The 26,437-nt window shown below is 38.2% G+C and overlaps 1 protein-coding gene across 1 annotated transcript in view; it reads right to left on the bottom strand.

Moving 5' to 3' along the window:
* The window catches only part of LOC136250185 (phosphatidylinositol phosphatase PTPRQ-like), a 113,273-nt gene that overhangs the window by 5,523 nt on the left and 81,313 nt on the right, over positions 1 to 26,437 (bottom strand). Inside the window, exons 10-11 of the mRNA XM_066042368.1 lie at positions 24,475 to 24,786; positions 8,243 to 8,353 (exon numbers count right to left, since the gene is read on the bottom strand). Coding sequence (XP_065898440.1) covers positions 8,243 to 8,353; positions 24,475 to 24,786 — 423 coding nt within the window. The remainder of the gene's footprint in view (positions 1 to 8,242; positions 8,354 to 24,474; positions 24,787 to 26,437) is intronic.

Here is a 26,437-nt window from a genome sequence, read left to right as displayed (position 1 = left end):
AACTTCTTCTAGCTGATCTCTCTACAGGGTGTATTGTTTGTACCCGAACTTTCTACTTGATGGTTTCTTTGTAGCTGAACTCTCTACAAGGTAACTGCTTCTAGCTGATCTTTCTACAGGGTGACTTGTTTGTAGCTGAATTCTCTACATAATGGTTTCTTTGTAGCTGTATTCTCTACAAGGTAACTTCTTCTAGCTGATCTCTCTACAGGGTGACTTGTTGGTAGTCGAACTTTCTACATGATGGTTTCTTTGTAGCTGAACTCTCTACAAAGTAATTTCTTCTAGCTGATTTTTCTACAGGGCGATTTATTTGTAGCTGAATTCTCTACAGGGTGGTTTGTTTGCAGCTGAACTCTCTACATGGTGGTTTCTTTGTAGCTGAACTCTCTACAAGGTGACTTCTTATAGCTGAATTATCTACATGATGGTTTCTTTGTAGCCGAACTCTATGCATGGTGATGTGGTTGTAGCTGAACTCTCTACAGGGTGATTTGTTTGTGGCTGAACTCTCTATAGGGTAACTTGTTTGTAGATGTACTCTCTACAAGGTGATTTGTTTCCAGCTGAACTCTCTACATGATGGTTTCTTTGTAGCCGAACTCTATGCAGGGTGATGTGGTTGTAGCTGAACTCTCTACAGGGTGATTTGTTTGTAGCTGAACTCTCTGCAAGGTGATTTCCTCTAGCTAGTCTCTTTACAATGTAACTTCTTGTAGCTGATCCCTCTAGTTGTACACTCTACAAGGTGATTTGTGTGTAGCTGAATATATCTCTACAGGGTGATTTTTTGTAGCCAAACTCTCTGCAGGGTGATTTGTTTGTAGCTGAACTGACTACAGGATGGTTTCTTTGTAGCTGATGTCTCTACAGGTGACTTGTTTCTAGCTGATCTCTCTACAGGATGGTTTCTTTGTAGATGAACTCTATACAGGGTGATATTTTTCTAGCTGAACTCTCTCTAGGGTGCCCTCTACAAGGTGGCTTCTTCTATCTGATCTCTCTTGTTAGTAGCTGAACGCTCTACAAGGTGATGTTTCTAGCTGAGCTCTCTCTTGTTTCTAGTTGATCTCTCTACAGAGTAACTTGTTAGAAAAACTGAATTCTTTACATGGTGGATTTTGGTTGTTAACCCTCTCACCGCCACAACTGCCATATGGTGGTTTCAATTATAAACGCCCATAGCATCACATTCTAAATGCTCTGTAACTTCACTCAAGCGTTTTAGTAGCCCCTGCACTTATCCTGTAGTGGGCACACCCTTAAGTGAACAGGAACAGGGATAACCGGTCTCTTGCACACTATTGCGTAGTTAGATGATGCAATCGCGTATTTTCGAAATGTCGATAACAAGCATTGTAGATGATTCTTTGATTTGATAATGGCACTACTAAAAAAAGAAACAGTGAGGAGAGGGATTATATAGGTCGGAGTGGCGTATTGCTAGTTTCGTATGCCTCAAAACAGTGACCTTGTGCTTGTATGCGCATGCGCACTTGCTCAAATGCTGGAAATGACTTAGAGATAATTACTTCAACTGTAAACAGGTTGGAGATGTTTATTGTATTATTATAAACAATGCTAGCCAGTTAAGTAGTGAAATTTCACATTTGGTTCACTTAGATCACATTTCGTACTTTAAAGATATATAATGGATTTGTGGTTGCTGTTGTGTAAACAAAAACTTCATAATCGAATTCCTTGTTCTATAGCGAGTAATTTGATATTATAGTTTTATAGGATTATATGGTATGGTATGTAAGTTATAGCAGTTTAGAAACAGTAGATTAGAGCCTCTACAAATTTGGTAGTGAGGGGGTTTTAAACTCTCTGCATGAAGACTTGTTTGTAGCAGAACTTCTACAGAGTAAATTGCTTGTAGCTAAACTCTCTACAGGGTGCATGACTTTTTTATAGCTGAATTCTCTTCAGTGTGACTTGTAATGTTCTGAATCACTACAGCAATATATCTGTAGCTGAACTCTCTATAGGGTGACTTGCTTCTTGCTGAACTGTCTATAAGATTAACTGTTTGCAGCTGAACTCCCTACAGAATAACTTGTAATGTAATAGAATTCTATAATGGAGTAAATAAATTAGCTGAATGCTCTATTAGGGTAACTGTCCTATTAGAGTATCTCGATCCCGCATTTGCTACATGGAGTTGGCTTTTGAATCATAACTCAGTGGTTTGTAATCCGATTCTTCTGTGCTACTGCAAGGACTTTCTATGAAGAGTATTCCAGCTATACACCGATTTTCAGCTCATTGCACTAAGCGGTTTGCCTAGTAGGCGTAAAAACTAATACTTTTTTATTCATAAAAATCGATTGCATAATTGTGACACAGTTTGGGTTTTGTGTCATATATCCATGATCTTTATCTTGATTCCTTTCAAACCACCAAAAGGCATTCCTATGATGGTTACTCCATCTACATAGCAATTTTTAACTCATTCCATGAAGCAGTTTACCCTGTAGGCGTGACAACAAATCGATCTTGTTTTATTGTATTAGTGCTTTACAGTGACCAGCACTGAAGGTCTGACAGCAACATGTGCTGCAGCCTTAGGATTACCTAACCTAATTTCAAGGCCTTAGACTTAGTGACTTATAGCTGAAAAAGTGTTTACTCGAACAATCAGTCATAACTCCTGAACCATTCATCGGATGTGCACCAAATTTGATGCTAGGATTTTCCTTTGGACTCCCGTTCTGTGTGCAAAATGTCAAGGTGATCGGAGTATGAGTTTGCGTTTTATAGCAATTTTTGCAAGTGTGCGAAAACACGAAGAAGGAATAAAAAAAACGAAATGGCTGGAGTGATTTCCTTCAAATATGGTATGTAGACTCCCCTGACCACAGGCAACTCTGTAGCAAATTTGGTTCCAATCGCATAAGGGATCATCGAGATACATGTGAAAATGACATTTTCTTTCTTCCTGTCAATATACCCACGGTGTGGCGCACCGGCTTCATGGGCCACACAACACACTATTGTGTGTCTTGATAATCTAAACAAAGACAGCAAAGCTGTAAAAAGGGCATGGCTTTCAAAAATCAGGGTGAAAAGTTTTAAAATCAAAGGCGGCAGGAGTCCATAAGTGCCGCAAGTCATGCTTATGGGCTCCTGATAATACACACAGCCATTATTAAAATGTATTACCATCAACATTATTGCAGTCATTTCTTGACTGCTATCTTTTATTTTACACTTTTCACCCTGGTTTTTGAATGCTACACCTTTATTACACATCACACCTTCTCATGTACATGTGTTACACATGCCACGCACCACACTACACAATGATTACTTAAAAGTTCCATATCGCATAACGAAGCTTTGTGCGTCGAAGCCGGATTTTGTCAAATTCAGTCACATATGGTCTTTTATTGCAAATAATTGCCTACAGCACTTACGTATCAGATTTGCACCACACTTGGTATGTGAATTTGTGTACTTAAAATACAACAACTTTTAAAGCAACTGAGTTGTGAATTGCATTTTACAATGTTTTTGTAAGGCGTATGATAAAAGGAGAAAAACCTAAGCCCTTGAAATGGAAAGTTGAAAATAGTGAAGATATTAAACCAAACTTTAAGGGCGCATGCTTGATGAATGCATCAGATGATCTTGTTCAAATTACAATAGGTATGTGGAGTGCTGAAGGTTGAGGAAACGTGTAGTTTAAAAATCCTACCATTTGAAGAAAGGAGACCAGAGCTATGTTGTGTGAAATTAGCATTTTCTTTCTTCCTATCATGAAGTACGTTAGTGTTTAATAAGTAGGGATCGGTAAGAAAGTTTACACTTCAAAATACATCTTTGCAATAATTTTTTCCCAAAACACCACCTGGAATGCATTAATATAGCTGTAATGATGTTGTACCTTTGTTAAACGAAGTAAAAAGTTGAATACTTTAGTCTACAGTAATTTTGAAATTCATTTACAATTCATCTGCCTGCCTGCTTGCTGTAAGAACCGTTAGTGCTAGGTACATGGTTCCAGAAATTTTAGACAGCCAAGGTAGTGACAGCAGATTTACGAATCTGCTGTGTTGATTACGTTTTGTCCACTGTACCATGCTCTTGCATCATCCATTGGCCCTCCTTCTTCCCGAAAAATAATTGATAGCTGTGGAACATGTCACTGCCTAAACACATGATTTTTGCATGTCAATTTATGAAGTGTGAACATGTGTGCCCGTTTAAGACAAGAGTGATTGGGTATAGTAGTTGAGGAGTTGTTATCTCTAGCATTCATTAATGCTGTGTAGTTGTTTATTAATCTTACCAGGTTAGTTTTGTTGAGGTAATCAGCCATGCCTTTGAAAGGAGCAAAGGAAAAAAGCTACAACAAAATTACTAACTACCGTGATGTGGAATATTGACGAATGTACTGGTAATAACGTCCGGTCTAGTTCCTTGACTGTTCTGTGACGCCCCTCCTGTGTCATTTTGGTGGCATATCAACGAAACGATGAATGTCTCATTGAGTTGGCAGCATTGAACCTCCGGTATAGTTCCAAGACTGTTTCATTTTCTGCCGTAAAGCCCCTCTTGCAGTGTTTTTAGGCAGTATGTTAACGAAACCACAATATTCACTATGCCATGTAGCACCATGTGTTCTAGCACCTCTCCGTGCGCCTTTTTCTTGTAATGCATGTGCAATGTTATTCTCCAATTATTGCCAACCCTTCTCACATGTGTGCCTGCTCAATCTTCCCTCCAGTCATGGTGGAGCTTCGGGTTAGTCACTATCATAATACACTCACGCATGCTCGACTGCAACATTAACCTAGTTTACATAGTTAAACTCCATTTAATATCGTGCACTACTCCAGCTTGTTTCAGTACTTTTTATCGATGTGCTATGGTCCCTACTTTAGTTATAAATTCCAAAATTTTTGAAATACTCGTTTGTTAACTTTTTTTTGTAAATAATATTATTATGATTGGTGACGCATACTGCATTTGAAATGACACCGTGCGCCCCAGCTATATTGTCTGAAAAGTGAAGTATGATTACGCTATGTTGTCAGTTATGTTTAACCCATTACACAGCAGTATGAATCAAGAGCTGTTTGAAAAGCATCTCATCAGTCCAAATAAAGGGTTGGTGTCGCACGCTCCAGTTATATATATTATCATCTGAAAAGTGAAGTATTGCTTCACTGTTGGCTATGTTCAACCCATTACACAGCAATACAAATCAAAAACTGTTTTAAAAACACCTCTGCAATCGAAGTAGCCACTATGAAATATACGGATGATTTTTGTTGCGAAGGGAAGCCATCACGTGCTACCACCAAATCAACACTTTTCCCTGTCAGCAAAGATGAATGGGACACAAAGGAGGACACTGTTAAGTCTATGAAGAATGCATTGTACGTATGTACTATAGTATGTTTACATTGCGCTGAACCCTCAAAAACATTAAATAACTCATGGATGCAATTACACACGATCTTGAAATTTGGTTCATTTGTAGTACTGCTTGACCCGCTAAAAATATTTCAAAATCTTGTTGTTCAAATGTTAGACATAATATTTACAAATTTTCACAATATATTTCCTATGGGGAAGCCATATAAGTACAGTGCCCAATACAGCCTTTTCCCAAACTTGTAATGGAGCCAAGCCATACGTGTCTGTTGTTGACACCTTTGCTGTTGTTACCAATAATCATCTGGTTGGCTGAAATGTTAACTCTGTTGAGAAAAAATCCACTTTTAATTTTTAGCCATTTTTCAGGATTCAGCTCAACGTGAACATACTATATGGTATGCCAAAAGGCACCTCTCAGGCCGAAGCGACGTCGAACAGTGAAAAAATCAAGACCGTAGCCTTAGCCATTATCAAGTTACGCTTGTCTGAAGGCATCGGGCAGTCAGTCAGTCAGTCAGTCAGTCAGTCAGTCAGTCAGTCAGTCAGTCAGTCAGTCAGTCAGTCAGTCAGTCAGTCAGTCAGTCAGTCAGTCAGTCAGTCAGTCAGTCAGTCAGTCAGTCAGAGTCAGTCAGTCTGGCAGTCAGTAGAAAATTCCGTTGAATAAAAATTTTTAAAATTCAATTGCAACTTGTTGAAAGCGTTTTGGGTCGATCTGAAAGCTTGTTTGGGCTTAGTTTTACCTAAACAGTACTGCCTCATCATCGTCTGGGAGATTGAGGTTGTTTTTTGGGTGATGTAATTTCATGGGCCACACTTACTCCTTTGTGGTCCCTACTATACACTGCTATTGTAGTGTATGATCAACAGATTGTACACGTGATAACAAATTGAAGGCCTTGGCTGGGAAACCTTGTAAATTGTTTCTAATGCTCTTCATGTAAACAGGTTTGCATAACAAGATCCGATGAATTTTGAACAATTTGTACATGCACACAAACTCACGAGGTTCTGTTCATCATGCATAAATAATAATAACACAAACTGCTGTGGTATGGTATGCCTACCAATGAATCTCATCTTTTTTAACTGGCTGCTACCAACAAGTAACTATTGACATATTTTGTCTTACTTAGTAGCAATATTTGGTGTCCCTCCAGGAATTGTTCTGGGCCCTATGCTACATGAATGATGTTGTTGATAACATAACGCACAGTAAAATCTGCCTCTGTGCCAATCACATTAAATTACACAAGGAAGTGAGTGTATGATGTGCAAGAAGACTGGTAATCTTTGCAACTATGGGAAGATAAATACGTAGCTGCTTAAATTTTTATATCCTAATTACATGTCTTAAAAGTACCACTAGAGCCATCAAATGCAAGATCTTATTTGAGTATTATCTGCACAACACCCCACGCATGCTGGTACTATCATTAACCATATAATCAGATACCACACCGTCTAAATACATCCACAACAACACAAATAAAGTCAAATGTACTTGTCTTTACATTGAAGAAATCTTTAATTACTACATGTAACTCTCTGAGTGAAAACCAGACTTGTTTGCATTTTCCTCAGATTTCATTTTGTAACATTATTGCTGTCTAGAGGGAAAAACCAATAGACTGCTAGAGTTTCAGTCATTTCTGACAAGTGGTTTTGGAGTTGCAGCGATAAACAACAAGAAGTGCAAACAATCGATTTGTACAGTGCTTATTCTGGAAAAAAAATGCAAGTGCTTGTTTAATCTATCATAACTGTCGAGTGCAATGGGCTACTGAGATGGGACTTGTGCCATTTTATTCACCATGAACTGGGGCATTCATCAAGTTTTAGTTTTTGAGTTAAATACACCAATGCTATCAAGCAAGAAGGCTGTTCAAGCTTAAAAATGGCAACAATAAAGTTACATTTACCACAACATTTGTTCCATGGTACAGAAACGAAACAAAGATATTCCCACTCTCATGAAGAGGCAAATCCACTGCTATATTAAATTATTCAATTCAAGTCTTCCTTCACTGTTTATTAATACACTGGGTAAAATTATTTACAGTAAGTAGCACACATTTTTACCCAATGTATTTCAATGGCATTTATCTCTAAAACAGAATTATACAAACAAGTCGGGTTTCACTCAGAGGGTCACATATATAACCCACATCTATACTTAAAAATCTTCACTCAGTTGCTGGGCCAAAGACAATAATTTTAATACGATGTTCATTCAACAAATACACATGTGTTACAAGAGTTGACATTAAATTAAATTAGGAACATGCATATGATAAATACAACAAACTGTTTCTTTTACTCTATTATTCCCATAGAAAAGCAACGAAACAGCGAAAACTAAGGCAAGAGGCCACTTTTGGAGCTGTATACATTCAACAAGTAGATATCTAGATACTAAAACAGCTAAACTGTGAAAAAGGCTACAGCGTAGATCTTCAAAAAAATCAAGACAAAATAAGTTGCTAAATTAAAGGTGGCAGTCAAGAAATAGTAGCAATGAGGTGAATGGGAACCATTTTATGATTACACAATCATGTAAGAAGAATGGGACTAACATCATTGCAGCCACTTCTAGACTTTTTATATTTCACAACTAGTGTTCGGCGGTATGCTGAAAATAGCATATACCGTGATATAAATTCTCATCAAACCGTTTGAAAAGTATTTACTTTCAGGTATACCAGTAATATTGGAATTAACGTATTGTGTTATGAGGGAAGCCAGACATCAGGTCTTGATATTTAATGTTAAAGATTAAAATCTCAATTTTTTTGCGCTATATGCACAGAAAGTTTGTAAAGCATACATAAACAGGAGGTATACTGTATGTACATACCTTCAGTCCCTCTCACTTTTTTACAGAAGAAAATAGATGATATGCAGCAGCACCCAAAACACAAACAGACTACAACACTTAAGATGATCCACCACCAGAAACGTAGCTGTTCTATATAATATCAAACAAACATATGTACATGCATGTACATAATGTACTGTATATTATAATCCACACAAAAACAGCCAAGCTGCAAAAAAGTGGTGCGGCCTTAAAAAGTCTGGGTGAAAAAAGTTGAGAAATCAAGGCGGCAGCCAAGAAATGGCTGCAATGATGTTAATGCTAATAAATTTTAACAATGCACACAGCCATTATAAAATTTTTTTAGTATTAACATCATAACAGCCATTTCTTGGCTGCCGCCTTTGATTTCACAACTTTATTCACCCAGGCTTTTAAGGACGCACTATTTTTTTCTTTTTCACAGCTTGGCTGTTTTTTGTGTGGATTTCATTTCTTTTTGTACTTTATAAGGCCCCAAAACCAACCTGTGGTTGACTATGAGGTTTGCTTTTACTCACATTTCTTCTTTTCTATGTAGATACAATGATGATTATTGAAGACAGACTTATAAATGTATTTCATAGCATGAGTTAATTTAATATTAATTTTGATAGTATTATTGTAATACTCTAATAGAGTGCACATTTGTTAGGACTTCTAATAAAGCCTTTACGGCACAAGAAGGAAAAAACAAAGAAATTAAAATGAAACTTTGAATGCCCATATCTCACAAATGGCTGTTGCAAATTTAATCAAATTTGCTTTGTGGCGTACCCTACCTGGGGGACAGCTATAATGCAAAAATTGTGTGCTTTTGAGAAGGGGCCATGGAGTTACATGTATGCATGCATGAAAAAGCTGTTTTCTTTCTTCCTGTCAATATACTCACAGTGTGGTCACCGGCTTTCTTGGCCACATGACACACTACCGTGTGTCTTGCTTGATACATACATATAATATATATGTATCCATGTATATTCCAAAACAGCCAAGCTGTAAAAAAAGGTGTGGCCTCCAATATTCAATGGTGATGTGACACAGGTAAAAAAAAAGAAAACTTGCAAGATTTAACAAGCCCATGCAAGATCTTGAACGAAATCAAAGTTGGCGGACAATAAATGACTGTGATGGTATGTAAATGACAAAATAATTATTAATGATGATTCAGGTGAATTTGTACTGCCTCCTCCATGTTTCACTGGGACTTAGCAACAAATTCACCTGAATTGTCACTATTGAAGATTTTGCCATTTATCTACCATCACAGCCATTTCTTGGCTGCCAACTTGGATTTCACAACTTTTTTTACCATGGATTTTTGGGGATTGCATCCTTTTTTACAGCTTGGCTGTTTTGTAGTAGATACCACTTCTTTTTGTATTTGTGTACTCAAAGCAGGCCATAGGCCATTGGGGCCTGTCTTTTTTCTTTACTACAAGAAGTATAAACAAGATGCAAAGTTAATTTTAAACATACATTTTTTTTATTAATTATACAAATTTTTAATGAATGAACTTCTCTCAACAGGCCAATGGTATGTAAATATCCAACTTATTACAATTTTGGACAGTTGATTAGTCCTTTTTACAAACTACTGTATAACTAACTATAATCTACTGCATACGTAACTTAGTTACAAAGTAGCTGAACTCTCTACTAGGTTACTTGTTTATAGCTAAATTCTCTACCAGGTAACTAGCTTATAGCTAAAATTTCTACAGGGTGATTTGTTTGTAGCTGACTCTCCACAGGGTAATTCATTTATAAAGTGACTTCTTTGTACATGAGCTCCTTAATGGATGACTTATTTGTAGCTAAACTGTCTACAGGGTGATTATTGTGAATTGCAGCATTATTGGAGCTCGGATGTCGGAGCAATCCTAAGTTAAACTTGAGTTGTTATTTTGTGCCTGAGTTCTATTGAGAAATACACAGAGTTTTTTTCATTAAAAAATCTTGGATACTGGAATGCCTACTATTGAGAGCGCAGCTACAAACATATCAACCTTTTGAGAGTTAAATTACAAACAAGCCATCTTTTAGATAGATCAGCCACTTTTAGAGTTAAGCTACAAACCGATCACCCAAGAGGGTTCAGCTACAAGCTAGTCTCTTGGTAGAGGATTTAGCTACAAACAAGTCACCTGGTAGAGAATTCAGCTAGAAACAAGTCACCTGTAGATAGCCGAACTCTCTAAATAGACACAGCATAATTCATACACAAATACTGACTATATTTATTCTGTCTATGTTTAGGTGTTGGAACTAATAATGTAGGGCTGAGCGATACTGCCATTAATTTTTAGTATCACGATCGATACTAAAGCCACTATTCATGATACTGAATAGTTCACGATACTTACACGTAAGTCATTCATAGCTGGTGCTACATAGTGTATTGCTCAGCTTCCCTGCAGGAAATTAAATCTTTAAAGGTAGTACCAAACTAGCCATTATCATCCTTGTTTACAGTAACAGTTATTGTAACACATGCTTTGAGGTTATGTTATGGTGTTTACACTTCTCTGCAGTGGTACCCAGGTGGGTAAGCTTTATCACTTGCAAGGATTCTTAGCCAAGTACTAGATAACAAATGGATTTTAATGACAGTAAATGTATAGGAATGGTATCACGATAGTTATTAACAAAATATCGCAATATCGATATTCTCAAAATATCGTGATATATAAAATGATAAAGTTGCTCAGCCCTAACTAATAGTCCAAAAATTCTACCTTGGCTCAAACAAAAACAGACCACAGCCGACAATAGTGAATAACATTAGAGTAATTTATAGATCTGAGGTTCATTTTTCTTGTTATAGGGAGTTTTTTTTAAATAGTTGTTCCAATACTGAATAAAGACAGGATTAGAATAGGTAGTATTGGAACACTATTTCTGCTGTGAGATCTGGAGGAAGATTTTTTTGAAGCTGAAATCTCTACAGAGTGATATAGTTTGTAGATGAACTGTCTACTGGATGATTGTTTGTAGCTGAATTCTCTACAGGTAGCTTGTTTGTAGCTGAATTCTCTATACTGGATGACTTGCTTGTAGCTGAATTGTCTACAGGATGGCTTGTTTGCAGCTGAACTCTACGCAGGGTGACTTTTTATATCTGAACTCTCTACCAGTAATGTATTTCTAGCTGAACTCTCTACAAATCTACAGGGTGGCTTATTTGTAGCTGAACTCTCCACAGGGTGATTTGTTTGTAAGTGAACTCTCTACTGGGTGACCCATTGGTAGGTGAAATCTTTACTGGGATGCCGATCATCATGAAAATATTAGTTTTATCGTGTGCATTAAATATACGTAAGTTTTGTGTTGTTATGTAATCTTTTCAAGCCTTGTAATGTATGCAGAATACTTTAAAACTTTAAATAACGTACTGTTGGGTGGAAGGTAGTCACTGGTATTTATTTTATAGGGTTATACATAATTACTTCGCTTAGGTTAGCGATTTCAGCTCAACAGAAATTTTGTGATGGCAGTGTCATCAGTTCAAAAGTATAAACCACTTCAAAGTCGGCATAACAATGCTGTAATTGAAACCACAACTCCACCTTAGGTATTGTTGCATCATTGTGACACCTCCACTGTAGTTGTTTTCCTTTAAAAGTTAAGTTGATGTTTTGCTTACTTGAGATAGCCACTTGCCTATCAAGACACACGGTAGTGTGTCGTGCGGCCCAAGAAGCCAGCGTGCCACCCATGAGTATATTAACAGGAAGAAAGAAAATGCAATTTTCACACCTATGTAGCTCTGTGATCCCTTATCCGATTGGAACCAAATTTGCTAGAGAGGTACCGGCCAGCAAGGGGAGTCTACACACCAAATTTGAAGAAAACCGCTCCAGCCATTTCCAAGATACGAGCGAACAGAATTTCGTTTTAATTTCTTCGTTTTTTTCTTCTGCTTCTTCTTCTTCTACTTCTTCTTCATTTCGCACACTTTGCAAAATCCACCATAAAACACGAATGCGTGTTCGGATCGGGCTGAAATTTGGCACACTTAAAGAGCTCATTAAGGCGGATCTTTGTACCAACTTTGGTAGGAATCCGATGAAAATTCACGGAGTTATGACCAATTATTTGTGTAAAATAAGGTCGAAGGTCTGTCATGCCTACAGGGTAAACTCCTTTGAGGAATCAGTTGAAAATTGCTATGTGGATGGAGCAACCATTGTAGGAGTGCCTTTTTGTGGTTTGAAAGGAATCGGGACAAAGACCACGGAGATATGACACAAAACCCGACCTGTGTCAAAATTACGCGATCGATTTTTATGAATAAAAAAACTATTAGTTTTCGTGTCTATCAGGCAAACCGCTTAGAGCAATGAGCTGAAAATCAGTGTGTAGCTGGAATAATCATCATAGAAAGTCCTTGCAGTAGTACAGAAGAATCGGATTACAAACCACTGAGTTATGATTCGAAAGGCAACTACGTGTAGCAATAGTCTCGCGTGCAAGACGGTTTGTGTGGGGGCGGCAAATAAACCGTCTGGTCACTGTTGCACACTTTCTGTGAACTCACTGGAATGCAATTAGATTACATCACGGCATTGTTTTGCGCCAAGGATGATGTAATAATCGTTCCAATCACCTCTGTGAGCAGACTAAAACGATAATTGTACTGGTATTGTCCTGGTGGCGTATTCGAAACATTGCTGAACGTCTTCCTCTACAATTCCGCTGTTTCACAAATCCGTAGTGAACCATAATCGTTCTTATACCAACGCTTTTAAGAGCCCTGTACTAGGGAAACAAAGATCCTAAACCCATGGCGTTGTTAAATTTTTGAAAAAGTAATCTGTAGCCGAGATTCAGTTCTTTATTACACGAAGAATTAGAATTATTAGTGTTTGTTACGTCACAGAGTACGCGAAGCGATTTGATAGGCTCTGCCAACATTCCGGCAGTGGTCCCGGAATGTGTGCAACAGTGACCAGACGGCTTATTTGCCGCCCCCACACAAACCGTCTGGCACGCGAGACTAGTGTAGCAAATGCGAGATCGAGATACTCTAATAGAACAGTCACCCTAATAAAGCATTCAGCTGCATTTATAATTTACTCAATTATATTACATTGCAAGTTATTCTGTAGGGAATTCAGCTACAAACAAGTCACCCTGTAGTCAGATCAGCCAGAAGAAGGTACCTAATAGAGAGTTCAGCTACAAAGAAACCATCATGTAGAGAGTTCAGCTCAAACAAATTGCCCTGTAGAGAGATCAGCTAGAAGAAGTTACCTTGTAGAGAGTTCAGTTATAAAGAAACAATCATGCAAAGAGTTCAGCTGCAAACAAACCATCCAGTAGAAAGTTCAGCTATGAACAGATTACACTGTAGAGAGTTCAGTTAGAAACAAGTCATCTTGTAGAGAGATCAGCTAGAAGAAGTCACCTTGTAGAGAGTTCAGCTACAAAGAAACCACCATGTAAGAGAGTTCAGCTGCAAACAAATCACCTGTAGAGAGTTCAGCTAGGAACAAGTCACCCTGTACAGAGATCAGCTAGAAACAAGTCACCCTGTAGAGAATTCAGCTACAAACAAATCACCCTGTAGAAAGATCAGCTAGAAGAAGTTATCTTGTAGAGAGTTTAGCTACAAACAAATCACCCTGTAGAGAGTTCAGCTAGAAACAAGTTACCCTGTAGAGAGTTCAGCTAGAAGAAGTTCCATTGTAGATAGTTCAGCTACAAAGAAACTACCATGTAGAGAGTTCAGCTGCAAACAAATCGCCCTGTAGAAAATTCAGCTACAAACAAACCACCCTGTAGAGAGTTCAGCTACAAACAAGTCATCCGGTAGAGAGATCAGCTAGAAGGATAACCTTGTAGAGAGGTCAGCCACAAAGAAATCACCCTGCTTCATCTTTTCTTCTTCCTGTGGTAAAGAAAAAATGATAGGTTAAAAAAATCCCTAAAGCCGGCCATAGGCCGGCTTTGGGGTATATAAATACAAAAAGAAGTGAAATCTAATCCAAAACAGCCAAGCTGTAAAAAAAGTGCGGCCCTCAGACAGGCTATGGTGAAAAAAGGTGTGAAATCCAAGGTGGCGGCCAAGAAATGGCTGTGATGGTGGGTTAATGGTAAAAATTTTAATAATGACAATTCAGGTGAATTTTGTGCCAAGACCAAGCTGCACCAAATTCACCTGAATTGTCGTTATTAAAATATTTACATAAAACACGAATGCGTACTCGGATAGGGCTGAAATTTGGCACACTTGAAGGGCTCATTAAGGCGGATCTCAGTACCAACTTTGGTAGGAATCCGATGAACATACACGGTGTTATGACCGATTATGTGCGTAAAATAAGGTCGAAGGTCTGTCACGCCTACAGGGTAAACCCCTTGGAGGAATGAGTTGAAAATTTATATGTAGATGGAGTAACTATAGTAGGAGTGCCCTTTTGTGATTTGAAAGGAATTGAGATAAAGACCATGGAGATATGACGCAAAACCCAACCTGTGTCAAAATTACGCGATCGATTTTTTTGATAAAAAAAACTATTAGTTTTCACATCTACCAGGCAAACCGCTTAGAGCAATGAGCTGAAAATCAGTGTGTAGCTGGAATAATCATCATAGAAAGTCCTTGCAGTAGTACAGAAGAATCGGATTACAAACCACTGAGTTATGATTCGAAAGGCAACTACGTGTAGCAAATGCGAGATCGAGATACTCTAATAGAACAGTCACCCTAATAGAGCATTCAGCTACGTTTATAACTTACTCCATTACAGAATTATATTACATTGCAGGATATTCTGTACGGAATTCAGCTACAAACAGTTAATCTGATAGACAATTCAGCTACATGCAAGTCACCCTGTAGAGAGTTCATCTAGAAACAATTCACCCTGTATCAGCTAGAAGAAGTCACCTTGTAGAGAGTTCAGCTACAAAGAAACCATCATGTAGAGAGTTCAGCTGCAAACAAATCACCCTGTAGAGAACTCAGCTACAAACAAACATGCCCTGTAAAAAGATCAGCTAGAAGAAGTTACCTTGTAGAGAGTTCAGCTACAAAGAAACCACCATGTAGAGAGTTAAGCTGCAAACAAATCACCCGGTAGAAAGTTCAGCTATGAACAGATCACCCTGTTGAGAGTTCAGTTAGAAACAAGTCATCCTCTAGAGAGATCAGCTAGAAGTATCACCTTGTAGAAAGTTCAGCTACAAACAAATCACCTGTAGAGAGTTCAGATACAAACAAATCACCCTGTAAAGAGATCAGATAGAAGAAGTCACCTTGTAGAGAGTTCAGCTATAAAGAAACCACCATGTAGAGAATTCAGCTGCAAACAAATCCCCTGTAGAGAGATCAGCTAGAAACAAGTCACCCTGTAGAGAATTCAGCTAGAAGAAGTCACATTGTAGAGAGTTCAGCTACAAAGAAACTACCATGTAGAGAGTTCAGCTGCAAACAAATCACCCTGTAGAGAACTCAGCTACAAACAAATCGCCCGGTAGAAAAATCAGCTAGAAGAAGTTACTTTGTAGGGAGTTCAGCTACGAACAGATCACCCTGTAGAGAGTTCAGCTACAAACAAATCACCCTGTAGAGAGTTCAGTTACAAAGAAATCACCATGTAGAGAGTTCAGCTGCAAAAAAATCAATCACTCTGTAGAGAGTTCAGCTAGAAGAAGTCACCTTGTAGAGAGTTCAGCTGCAAATAAATCACCCTGTAGAGAATTCAGCTACAAACAAATCACCCTGTAAAAAGATCAGCTAGAAGAAGTTACCTTGTAGAGAGTTCAGCTACAAAGAAACCACCATGTAGATAGTTCAGCTGCAAACAAATCACCTATAGAGAGTTCAGCTACAAACAAATTTCCTGTAGAGAGATCAGTTAGAAGAAGTCACCTTGTAGAGAGTTCAGCTACAAAGAAACCACCATGTAGAGAGTTCAGCTGCAAACAAATCACCCTGTAGAGAGTTCAGCTAGAAGAAGTTACCTTGTGGAGAGTTCAGCTACAAAGAAACCACCATGTAGATAGTTCAGCTGCAAACAAATCACCTATAGAGAGTTCAGCTATAAACAAATTTCCCTGTAGAGAGATCAGTTAGAAGAAGTCACCTTGTAGAGAGTTCAGCTACAAAGAAACCACCATGTAGAGAGTTCAGCTGCAAACAAATCACCCTGTAGAGAGTTCAGCTAGAAGAAGTCACCTTGTAGAGAGTTCAGCTACAAAGAAACCACCATGTAGAGAATTCAGCTACAAACAAATCACCCTGTAGAAAGATCAGCCAAAAGAAGTTACCTTGTAGAGAGTTCAGCTACAAATAAATCACCCTGTAGAGAATTCAGCTACAAACAAATCCCCCTGTAGAAAGATCAGCTAGAAGAAATTACCTTGTAGAGAGTTCAGCTACAAAGAAACCACCATGTAGAGAGTTCAGCTGCAAACAAATCACCTGTAGAGAGTTCAGCTAGAAACAAGTCACCCTGCAGAGAGATCAGCTAGAAACAAGTCACCCTGTAGAGAGTTCAGCTAGAAGAAGAGAGAGTTCAGCTACAATTAAACTCCCATGTAGAGAGTTCAGCTGCAAACAAATCACCCTGTAGAGAACCCAGCTACAAACAAATATGCCCTGTAAAAAGATCAGCTAGAAGAAGTTACCTTGTAGAGAGTTCAGTTACAACGAAACCACCATGTAGAGAGTTCAGCTACAAACAAATAACCTGTAGAGAGTTCAGCTAGAAACAAGTCACCCTGTAGAGAGATCAGCTAGAAACAAGTCACCTTGTAGAGAGTTCAGCTAGAAGAAGTCACACTGTAGAGAGTTCAGCTACAAAGAAACTACCATGTAGAGAGTTCAGCTGCAAACAAATCACCCTGTAGAAAGTTCAGCTATGAACAGATCACCCTGTAGAGAGATCAGCTAGAAACAAGTCACCCTGTAGAGAGTTCAGCTAGAAGAAATTTCCTTGTAGAGAGTTCAGCTACAAAGAAACCACCATGTAGACAGTTCAGCTGCAAACAAATCACCCAGTAGAAAGTTCAGCTATGAACAGATCACCCTGTTGAGAGTTCAGTTAAAAACAAGTCATCCTGTAGAGAGATCACCTAGGAGTATCACCTTGTAGAGAGTTCAGCTACAAACAAATAACCTGTAGAGAGTTCAGCTAGAAACAAGTCACCCTGTAGAGAGATTAGCTAGCTAGAAACAAGTCACCTTGTAGAGAGTTCAGCTAGAAGAAGTCACATTGTAGAGAGTTCAGCTACAAAGAAACTACCATGTAGAGAGTTCAGCTGCAAACAAATCACCCTGTAGAGAGATCAGCTAGAAACAAGTCACCCTGTAGAGAGTTCAGCTAGAAGAAATTACCTTGTAGAGAGTTCAGCTACAAAGAAACCACGATGTAGAGAGTTCAGCTGCAAACAAATCACCCAGTAGATAATTCAGCTATGAACAGATCACCCTGTTGAGAATTCAGTTAGAAACAAGTCATCCTGTAGAGAGATCACCTAGAAGTATCACCTTGTAGAGAGTTCAGCTACAAACAAATCACCTGTAGAGAGTTCAGCTACAAACAAATCACCCTGTAGAGAGATCAGCTAGAAGGAGTCACTTTGTAGAGAGTTCAGCTATAAAGAAACCACCATGTAGAGAATTCAGCTGCAAAAAAATCACCCTGTAGAGAGATCAGCTAGAAACAAGTCACCCTGTAGAGAGTTCAGCTAGAAGAAATTACCTTGTAGAGAGTTCAGCTACAAAGAAACCACCATGTAGAGAGTTCAGCTGCAAACAAATCACCCAGTAGATAGTTCAGCTATGAACAGATCACCCTGTTGAGAGTTCAGTTAGAAACAAGTCATCCTGTAGAGAGATCACCTAGAAGTATCACCTTGTAGAGAGTTCAGCTACAAACAAATCACCCTGTAGAGAGATCAGCTAGAAGAAGTCACTTTGTAGAGAGTTCAGCTATAAAGAAACCACCATGTAGAGAATTCAGCTGCAAACAAACACCCTGTAGAGAACTCAGCTACAAACAAATCACCCTGTAGAAAGATCAGCTAGAAGAAGTTACCTTGTAGGGATTTCAGCTACAAACAAATCACCCTGTAGAGAATTCAGCTACAAAGAAATCATCATGTAGAGAGTTCAGCAGCAAACAAATCATCCTGTAGAGAGTTCAGCTATGAAAAGATCACCCTGTAGAGAGTTCAGCTAGAAGAAGTCACCTTTCAGAGAGTTCAGCTACAAAGCAACCACCATGTAGAGAGTTCAGCTGCAAACACATCACCCTGTAGAGAATTCAGCTACAAACTAATCGCCCTGTAGAGAGACCAGCTAGAAACAAGTCACCCTGTAGACAGATCAGCTAGAAGAAGTTACCTTGTAGAGAGTTCAGCTGCAAACAAATCACCCTGTGGAGAATTCAACTACAAACAGATAACCATGTAGAGAGTTCAGCTAGAGTCAACTCACCCGTTAGAGAGAATCCTGTAAAGAGTTCATCTACGTACAAGCAGATCACCCTGTAGAGTGTTCAGCTACATTTCAAGTCACCCAGTTGAGAGATCAGCTGCAAATTATCCTGTGGGGATTACTTGACATGTAATAAATATATGCTCTCTTTTTATATTATGAACTCTTGATATATGCATTATATATATAATTTGTACATTTACTGATAAAATCAGAATGAGTTAAAGTATTTATAAAATCTGCTTCATCTTTTTCTTTTTGCTGTGGTAAAGAAAAATATATAGGTTAAAAAGCCCCAAAGCTGGCCATAGGCCGGCTTTGGGGTATACAAATACAAAAAGAAGTGAAATCTAATCAAAAACAGCCAAGCTGTAAAAAAAAGGAGTGCGGCCCTTGAAAAGGCTATGGTGAAAAAAGATGTGAAATCCAAGGTGGCGGCCAAGAAATGGCTGTGATGGTAGGTTAATGGTAAAAATTTTAATAACGACAAATCAGGTGAATTTTGTGCCAATTGACCAAGCGGCACCAAATTCACTTGAATTGTCGTTATTAAAATTTTTACCATTAACCTACCATCACAGCCATTTCTTGGCTGCCACCTTGGATTTCACATCTTTTTTCACCATAGCCTTTTCAAGGGCCACACTCCTTTTTTTACAGCTTGGCTGTTTTTGGTTAAATATGGGTATACACCATTGTATTGAGAAGTGTGCAGTAGGTGAAACATGTTTGCTCACCACAAAGCATATAAAGATTACTGAGATCCGATAAGACCTGAAGTTATTCTCATTATACATGTACAAACTTGCAGCTAGAAGCAATTGCAGTTTCAAGACAGTCCAGGTGGCTAGATTGCTTTTGTGGCAATTTCCATTGAAAATGTATGGGGAGTCCTGGAGAAAAATGTACCTTTTTAAGCACTGTGCATGCCAAAGTAGCTAATTCCAACCCAACAAACTATATATTACTGAGATTGGCAATCAATACTCTATCTATTGAGCATATTTTTTCCAAAATTTAAAAATTGGACTGGAATGCCTATCTATAGGGTGACGTGTTTTTTTTTTGTAGCTGAACTCAATACCGGCCATGGCTGACTTGTTTGTTGCTGATCTATCCACAGGATGATTTGTTTGCAGCTGAATTCTCTATCAGATCTAGCTTGTAGCTGAATTTACTACAGAGTTACTTGTTTGTAGCTGAACTCTCCACAGCATGATTTGTTTGTATCTAAGCTCTCTACTGTGTGACTTGTTTGTAACCGAACTCTCTACTAGGGTACCTGTTTGTAGCTGAACCCTCAACAGGTGACTTGTTTCTAGCTGATCTCTCTATAGGGTGGCTTTTTGTAGCTGAAGTCTACACAGAGTGATTTGTTTGTAGCTCATCTCTCTACGGGGTGCCTTTTTGTAGCTGAATACTTCACAGTGTGATTTGTTTGCAGCTGAGCTATCTAGCTACAGGGTACCTTTATTGTAGCTGAACTCTCTACTACGTAACTTGTTTTAGCTGAACTCTCCACTGGGTGACTTGTTGCATACTGTAGCTAAACTTTCTACACAGACACTTGTTATGCAGATGAATGCTCTAATACAGTAACTTAACAATGCTGTATGCTCTAATAGTGTGACTGTACTATTACAGAGTCTCAATCGCACATTTGCAATACAGTGTTTGATTTTGTACTACAAATCCTTAGTTTTACTCCAATTCTTCTATACTCATGTAAGGAGTTTCTATGGTGATTATTCCATCTAAATACTGATTTTTAGTTCACTCTTCTTAGCGGTTTGCCTGGTAGGTATGAAAACTAATATTTATGAAATTTGATTGCATAATTGTGACACGAGTTGGGTTTTGTGTATATCTCAGTGTTTTTTATCTTGATTCTTTTCAGACCACAAAAAGGCTCTCCTATCTAGGTTATTCCAATTTTAAGCTCATTCATTCAAGGGGTTTACCCTATGAGCATGACATAAGTTTGATCTTATTTTGCAGGAATAATTGGTCATAACTCTGTGATTTTTATCAAAATGTGGCACAGAGATTTGTGTTAATGAGCCCTTTAAACATTCTAAATTCTAGCTTAATTAGAGCACGCATTTGCATTTTATCAAAGATTTTGTAAATTGTGCGAAAAGGAAAAGTAGAAATCTGAAGAAGAAAATGACGAAGAAAAACACCAAAATTTTGGCCACTTATATCTATGAAAATGGCTGGGGTGATTTTCTTCAAACTTCATATGTAGACTCCCCTACCTGGCAGGCACTTCTGTAGCAAATTTGGTTTCAATCATGGAGATTACGGAGCTGCATATGCGTCTACAGGGTGACTTGTTTGCAGATGATCTCTCTACAGGGTGCCTTGTTTCTAGGTGGTCTCGCTACAGGGTGATTTGTTTCTTTGTTTCTCTACAGGGTGACTTGAAATGTAGCTGAACTCTCTATAGGGCAACTTGTTTCTAACTGATCTTTCTACAGAGTGACTTGTTTCTAACTGAACTATCTACTGGATGACTTGAAACGTAGTTGAACTTTTAAAAGTATAACCTGTTTTTAGCTGATCTCTCTAAAAGGTGATTTGTTCCTATAGGTGGTATCTCTACAGGGTGATTTGTTTGTAGCTGAATGGGTGACTTTTTTTCTAGCTGAATGCTTTACAGGGTGGCTTCAAATGTAGTTAAACTCTCTGTACGGTGACTTTGTTTAGCTGATCTCTCTACAGGGTGACTTGTTTCTAGTTGAACTCTCTGCAGGGTGGCTTGTTGCAGCTGAGCTCTCTAGGTAGACTTCATATTCTCTACATGGTGGCTGAATTGTAGCTAAACTCTCTATAGGGTAACATTTTGTAGTTGAACTTTATGCATAGTGGCTTATAATTATATGTGACCAGATCTGCGAAAACCCGACATAATGGCGCAAGCCTAAATTTTCAGTATAAGCCATTGATTTGCAATGGGTAAAATATTTGCGTAATCAAAAAAAATTCGTATTTTTTTAAAATACTTTGTTCTTTGTGATGGAAGGGTCCTATGATAAAAACCTGGATATCAGTAGACAGTAGACTAAAGGATATGTAAGTTATGGGCGTTTGTTTACATCACATTAAAATGATCGTACGCGATCGATTTTTCTTCACTGATTTCGTCTCTGTATGCAGTGAAGAATGGTAATAAAAGAAAACAACTTACCCAGTAATGAATTCCCCTATTCATGGTGAACACATGGTGCAAATTGCAACTCTGTACTCCATTGTATGTGTAAGTTACAGCTGTTTTTGTAAGTGCATGTAATTTATTTTCCCAATATTTGCTGTACAAATTGATCTTTCTGTTGTTGCTACTTTGTAGGGCTGTAACTCCAAAAGTTGTTGCCATATGAGGCTGAAACTTAGCCAGAGCATACACTTGGCTAAGTAGATTATAGATATTCAATAATAAAGAATTTGAAAAATGCACCATTATGTCAGGTTTTCACAGATCCGGTCACATATGTACTACTCTGTGTGGGCAGTTCAAAGGCATTGCCAGTGCCATAATGTGTATATGGCACTGTTGCAGACCGCAGCGAGTGCATTATAACTTATAACACATTGGTTGCGGTTTTGCAGACCACAACAAGTGCATTATAGGCTATAGTGCACCAATCATAGTGCAATATACAGATATTGCACTGGCTGCAGTTTGGTGCAGCATTACACAAGCGCTGGCAGCCGAGTCCGCTACAGCACCTCACCTAATAGGTGGAAAGACACCTCACAGATTACTCAAATTCTTTTATAGCCTAACATGTAAAAGTCGATTGTGTGCCATGATGTCACCAATACGTATAGTTTACCAAGCAGCCAATGGCCACTGAAACAGCCAACGTAGTGGCCACAACTTCAGTTTACATACATACTGTGTGTGTATATAAATATAAATATATATACCACTTTCACACCTCACTTCAAAGGGAAGAGAAGGTGTATAAGTGGTATAATAGCACTGCTAGCAGTGCTCAGGAATGCAGTAACGAGAATAGGAGGTAGTATATACAAGTTATATCCCTCCTAGGAGTGATATAACTTGTTTATACTACCTCCTATTCTCATTAATGCATTCCAAGCATTCTCAAAAATCATTTGATTTCTTTGATGAAACTGTGTGATCTCCTCTCCTTTAATATAGCGACACTTCACAGGATCGATAGTGGGTTTTAGTTTTTGTAAAGTGAGCCAAGGCATAGATCATGGACTTGGGGAAAAGGATATTTCATTGTTTTACTGAATGAAGAAGGTCACAGGTTAGTTTATATTAAACATGTTACATTCAATAGTCACGTGGGGATGTCCCACAGACACTGGGCGTTGCGCTTAATTGATTTGGCCATTAGTGTTAATAGTATTCACTACTTTAGTTTATTCATGGCTAGTAAAGTAAGTACTTTAGTATAGTAGAATCGTCTTTACATTGCTGTTTTGACACCTGGCGCGATGTCACACACGCGTAGTTACTGGGCGTGGCGCTTAATTGGCTAGGCCATTATAGCGCTGTAAACATATTCACTGCTTTAGTTTATTCATGGCTAGTATAGTAAGTAAATTATAGTGCACTTAAGCTTCATTATGAGCTGTTCAGCTCGTATTTGGGCTTCCTGTGTTTAATTGCGTACCCACAATTGAAGCGATCTGCATGCTCGTGACGATACACTTACGTTCGGCCTCTCAGCAGTGCCTTGTCGTTGCTCTTACGACGTTACCCACAATCGAAAGTCACATGGTCCCATATAAATACACTCGCAAAGCATTCCTGCAGTTTCCATGTACACTTGCAGGTGATTAACGTAAGTGGAATATATTAGTTGTAACATGGGCACTTGTGATTTGCCTGAAATATACACACTCGCACTCGGGCTGCGCCCTCGTGCTCGTGTGTATATTTCAGGCAAATCACTCGTGCCCATGTTACAACTACTACATATGTATATATATATATATAAATGCACTTATACACCTTACTAGTCTGGTGCCATCTGAATCTAAATTAAACCGTAGTCCGTTTCGACAATGACTCAATAAAACTATTACATAATAAATAATTCTTACCATAATGTATGATTGTGGCAACCAGTTTTTGTCATGCCACCAGATTCAAGTTTAGCCAGAGTGGATTGTAAAAAAATTAGACTAGTATTGTTAAGTAGTTAGGTTTTGTTAATTTAAACATTCTATTAGGTGTTTTTTTATGCTTGAGAGAATCACAGGCAATCGAGTGATCACATAATTATGCTGAGCACTACATTATGAGCAAATGCAGGTTAGTGCTATAAGTATCCCATAGCATACCAGCTTTCAACATCTCTGGTGGCTGAGATGCTGTAGAGAGAATGTCACCACAGCATCAGGATCTGTCACCCACAATCAATGTTAGAAACCTGGCCTTTATAAGGGGTGCAGCTGTCTTGTGAGACTCTCCCCACATATTAGGTGAGTGGTACATATTAACAGTTATACAATGTGCATTTGTGCTCTGCTTGTATAAACGCACTCGTCATTGGGATTAACGGCCCTCAGGCTCGTGTGTTTATATCAGGCAGAGCACTCATCCCCGTTGTATAACTATATTCTACACGACATAGTTGAATGTATTAATAGAGAAATTATGTCTTAGCTGACTCCTCTACTAGGGTAAATGCTCTATTAAAGTATCTCAATCTCGCACTTGCTTGTTTGCTCTCTACCATACAATTGAACCATTCACAGGTGCAGTTACATTTGTACGCATAAAATCTAATTATATTACCTGATGATGCTGCTGTCATTACATTTATTGCTTCATTTGCTCCAATTCCAGCTCTATTAACAGCAAATATTTTGATAGTGTAGTTTGTATTATCCTTTAAACCAGTGAATATTTCGCTACATCGAACTCCTCTATGTTCTAGTGATGGACAATCATGGGAAATTCTGCTGAGAACCACTCGTCTATGGAATGATACCATAAAGAGGTAATACAAACTCTCATTCCCACCACAATAAGAACTACTACCAGTATCAGACCACTCAACATGTATTGATTCTGCTTCATATGTTGTATTTGTAAGATTGAATACCCCTAACACAAAGAGTAACAGACATACATACATTAGCAGTATTAATAACATCAAACCCTTTAGTGCTTTCTTAGTTATGAACATACACATTATCTTTTAATTACATACTAGTAGATTTCATTGGCATACATTTCATTACCAGTTCACACATGTGCATAAATTAATACAATTTCAAGGAGTGTGACATTTTGTTATAATACCAAGATGCATAGCAAGCTTAGATGAAATGTATGCAAACAACTTGCCGATCATATTATGTATATCTGGTATTCAAGAATGGTCAGCTTTATAAGGAAGGAATTACATGTATTTAGGCCTGCGCCTAATATGCCGGCATAATTTTGAGAATAATAGGTTACCAATTTCGTGAGAATAATTCCGAAATAATAGGATGGTTACAAGAATAATTTTAGAATTATCGGACGTCCACGGGAATAATCAGTGGAATTAAGGGGCGTGCCTATTCTTGATTAGCTAGAAGAAAGTACTAAACTACTAATGATAGATAGCTGGCATTATTATACAAGTGCTGGCTGGAAGTAGCTCAAAAACCTCTAAAAGATCGATATACTCTAATAGAACGCTCAAATACTCTAATAGAACAGTCAGATCGTTTCATGTTAACAATCTACAGACAGCATCAGGGATTTAACTGCATGATTATCTGCAATTCTGAAATTTGTACATCTTATATCAGTGTATCTTCTTTTTTAGGTCTTGCGGCAAACATATTGATATCATTATCCACTAAACTTAGCATGTAGTTATAGTTACAGTTTTAATACACTGATAATTGAAAACTCTTCTGTTTATATACTCCTGATAGCTATTTTATGTCTGTTGTAATGGCACCATTATGTGTAAGGTGGAATGCTTTTTATGGTTAGCTATTATTAATTCTGACAAAACTACTTATATCAGTATTTGAGAATTAAGTGACTATACTCTATAGCTACAGAAACTAAGTGAGCATTATTATGGCTAGATAAAAGAATAAAAAAGAATAATAGGAGAAAATTTTGGGAAATTCTGGAAAGAATAATAGGTAAAATTTTGAGCATATTAGGCTCAGGCCTACATGTCTTGTGATCCGCTGATCATGCTCGTTATTTTACCTATTATGTTATGCTGCACTGCTCAGAAATTTACCTATATGTTTAAATCAAGACACACGGTAGTGTGTCGTGCGGCCCAAGAAGCCGGCGCGCCACACCGTGAGTATATTGACAGGAAGAACGAAAACGTCATTTTCACACCTTTGTATCTCGGTGATCACTTATCTGATTGGAACCAAATTTGCTACACAGTTGCCCGCCAGCCAAGGGAGTCTACATTCCAAATTTGAAGGAAATCGCTCCAGCCATTTCCGAGATACGAGCTGCCAAAGTTTCGTTTTTTTTTGTTCGTTTTTTTTTTCTTCTTTTTCTTCTTCTTCTTCTTTGTCTTTTCGCACACTTGCAAAAATTGCTATAACACGCAAACGCGTGCTCCGATCGCCTTGAAATTTGGCACACAGAAAGGGAGTCCAAAGGCGAATCCTAGCATCAAATTTGGTACAAATCTGATGAATGGTTCAGGAGTTATGACCGATTATTCGCGTAAAACAAGATCGATTTGTTGTCACGCCTACAGGGTAAACCGCTTCATGGAATG

The sequence above is a fragment of the Dysidea avara genome, chromosome 1, assembly GCF_963678975.1.
Source record: "Dysidea avara chromosome 1, odDysAvar1.4, whole genome shotgun sequence".
Lineage (NCBI taxonomy): Eukaryota > Metazoa > Porifera > Demospongiae > Dictyoceratida > Dysideidae > Dysidea > Dysidea avara.
The sequence above is the reverse complement of the archived record's forward strand: the minus strand, read 5'-3'. Positions and strand labels throughout refer to the sequence as shown.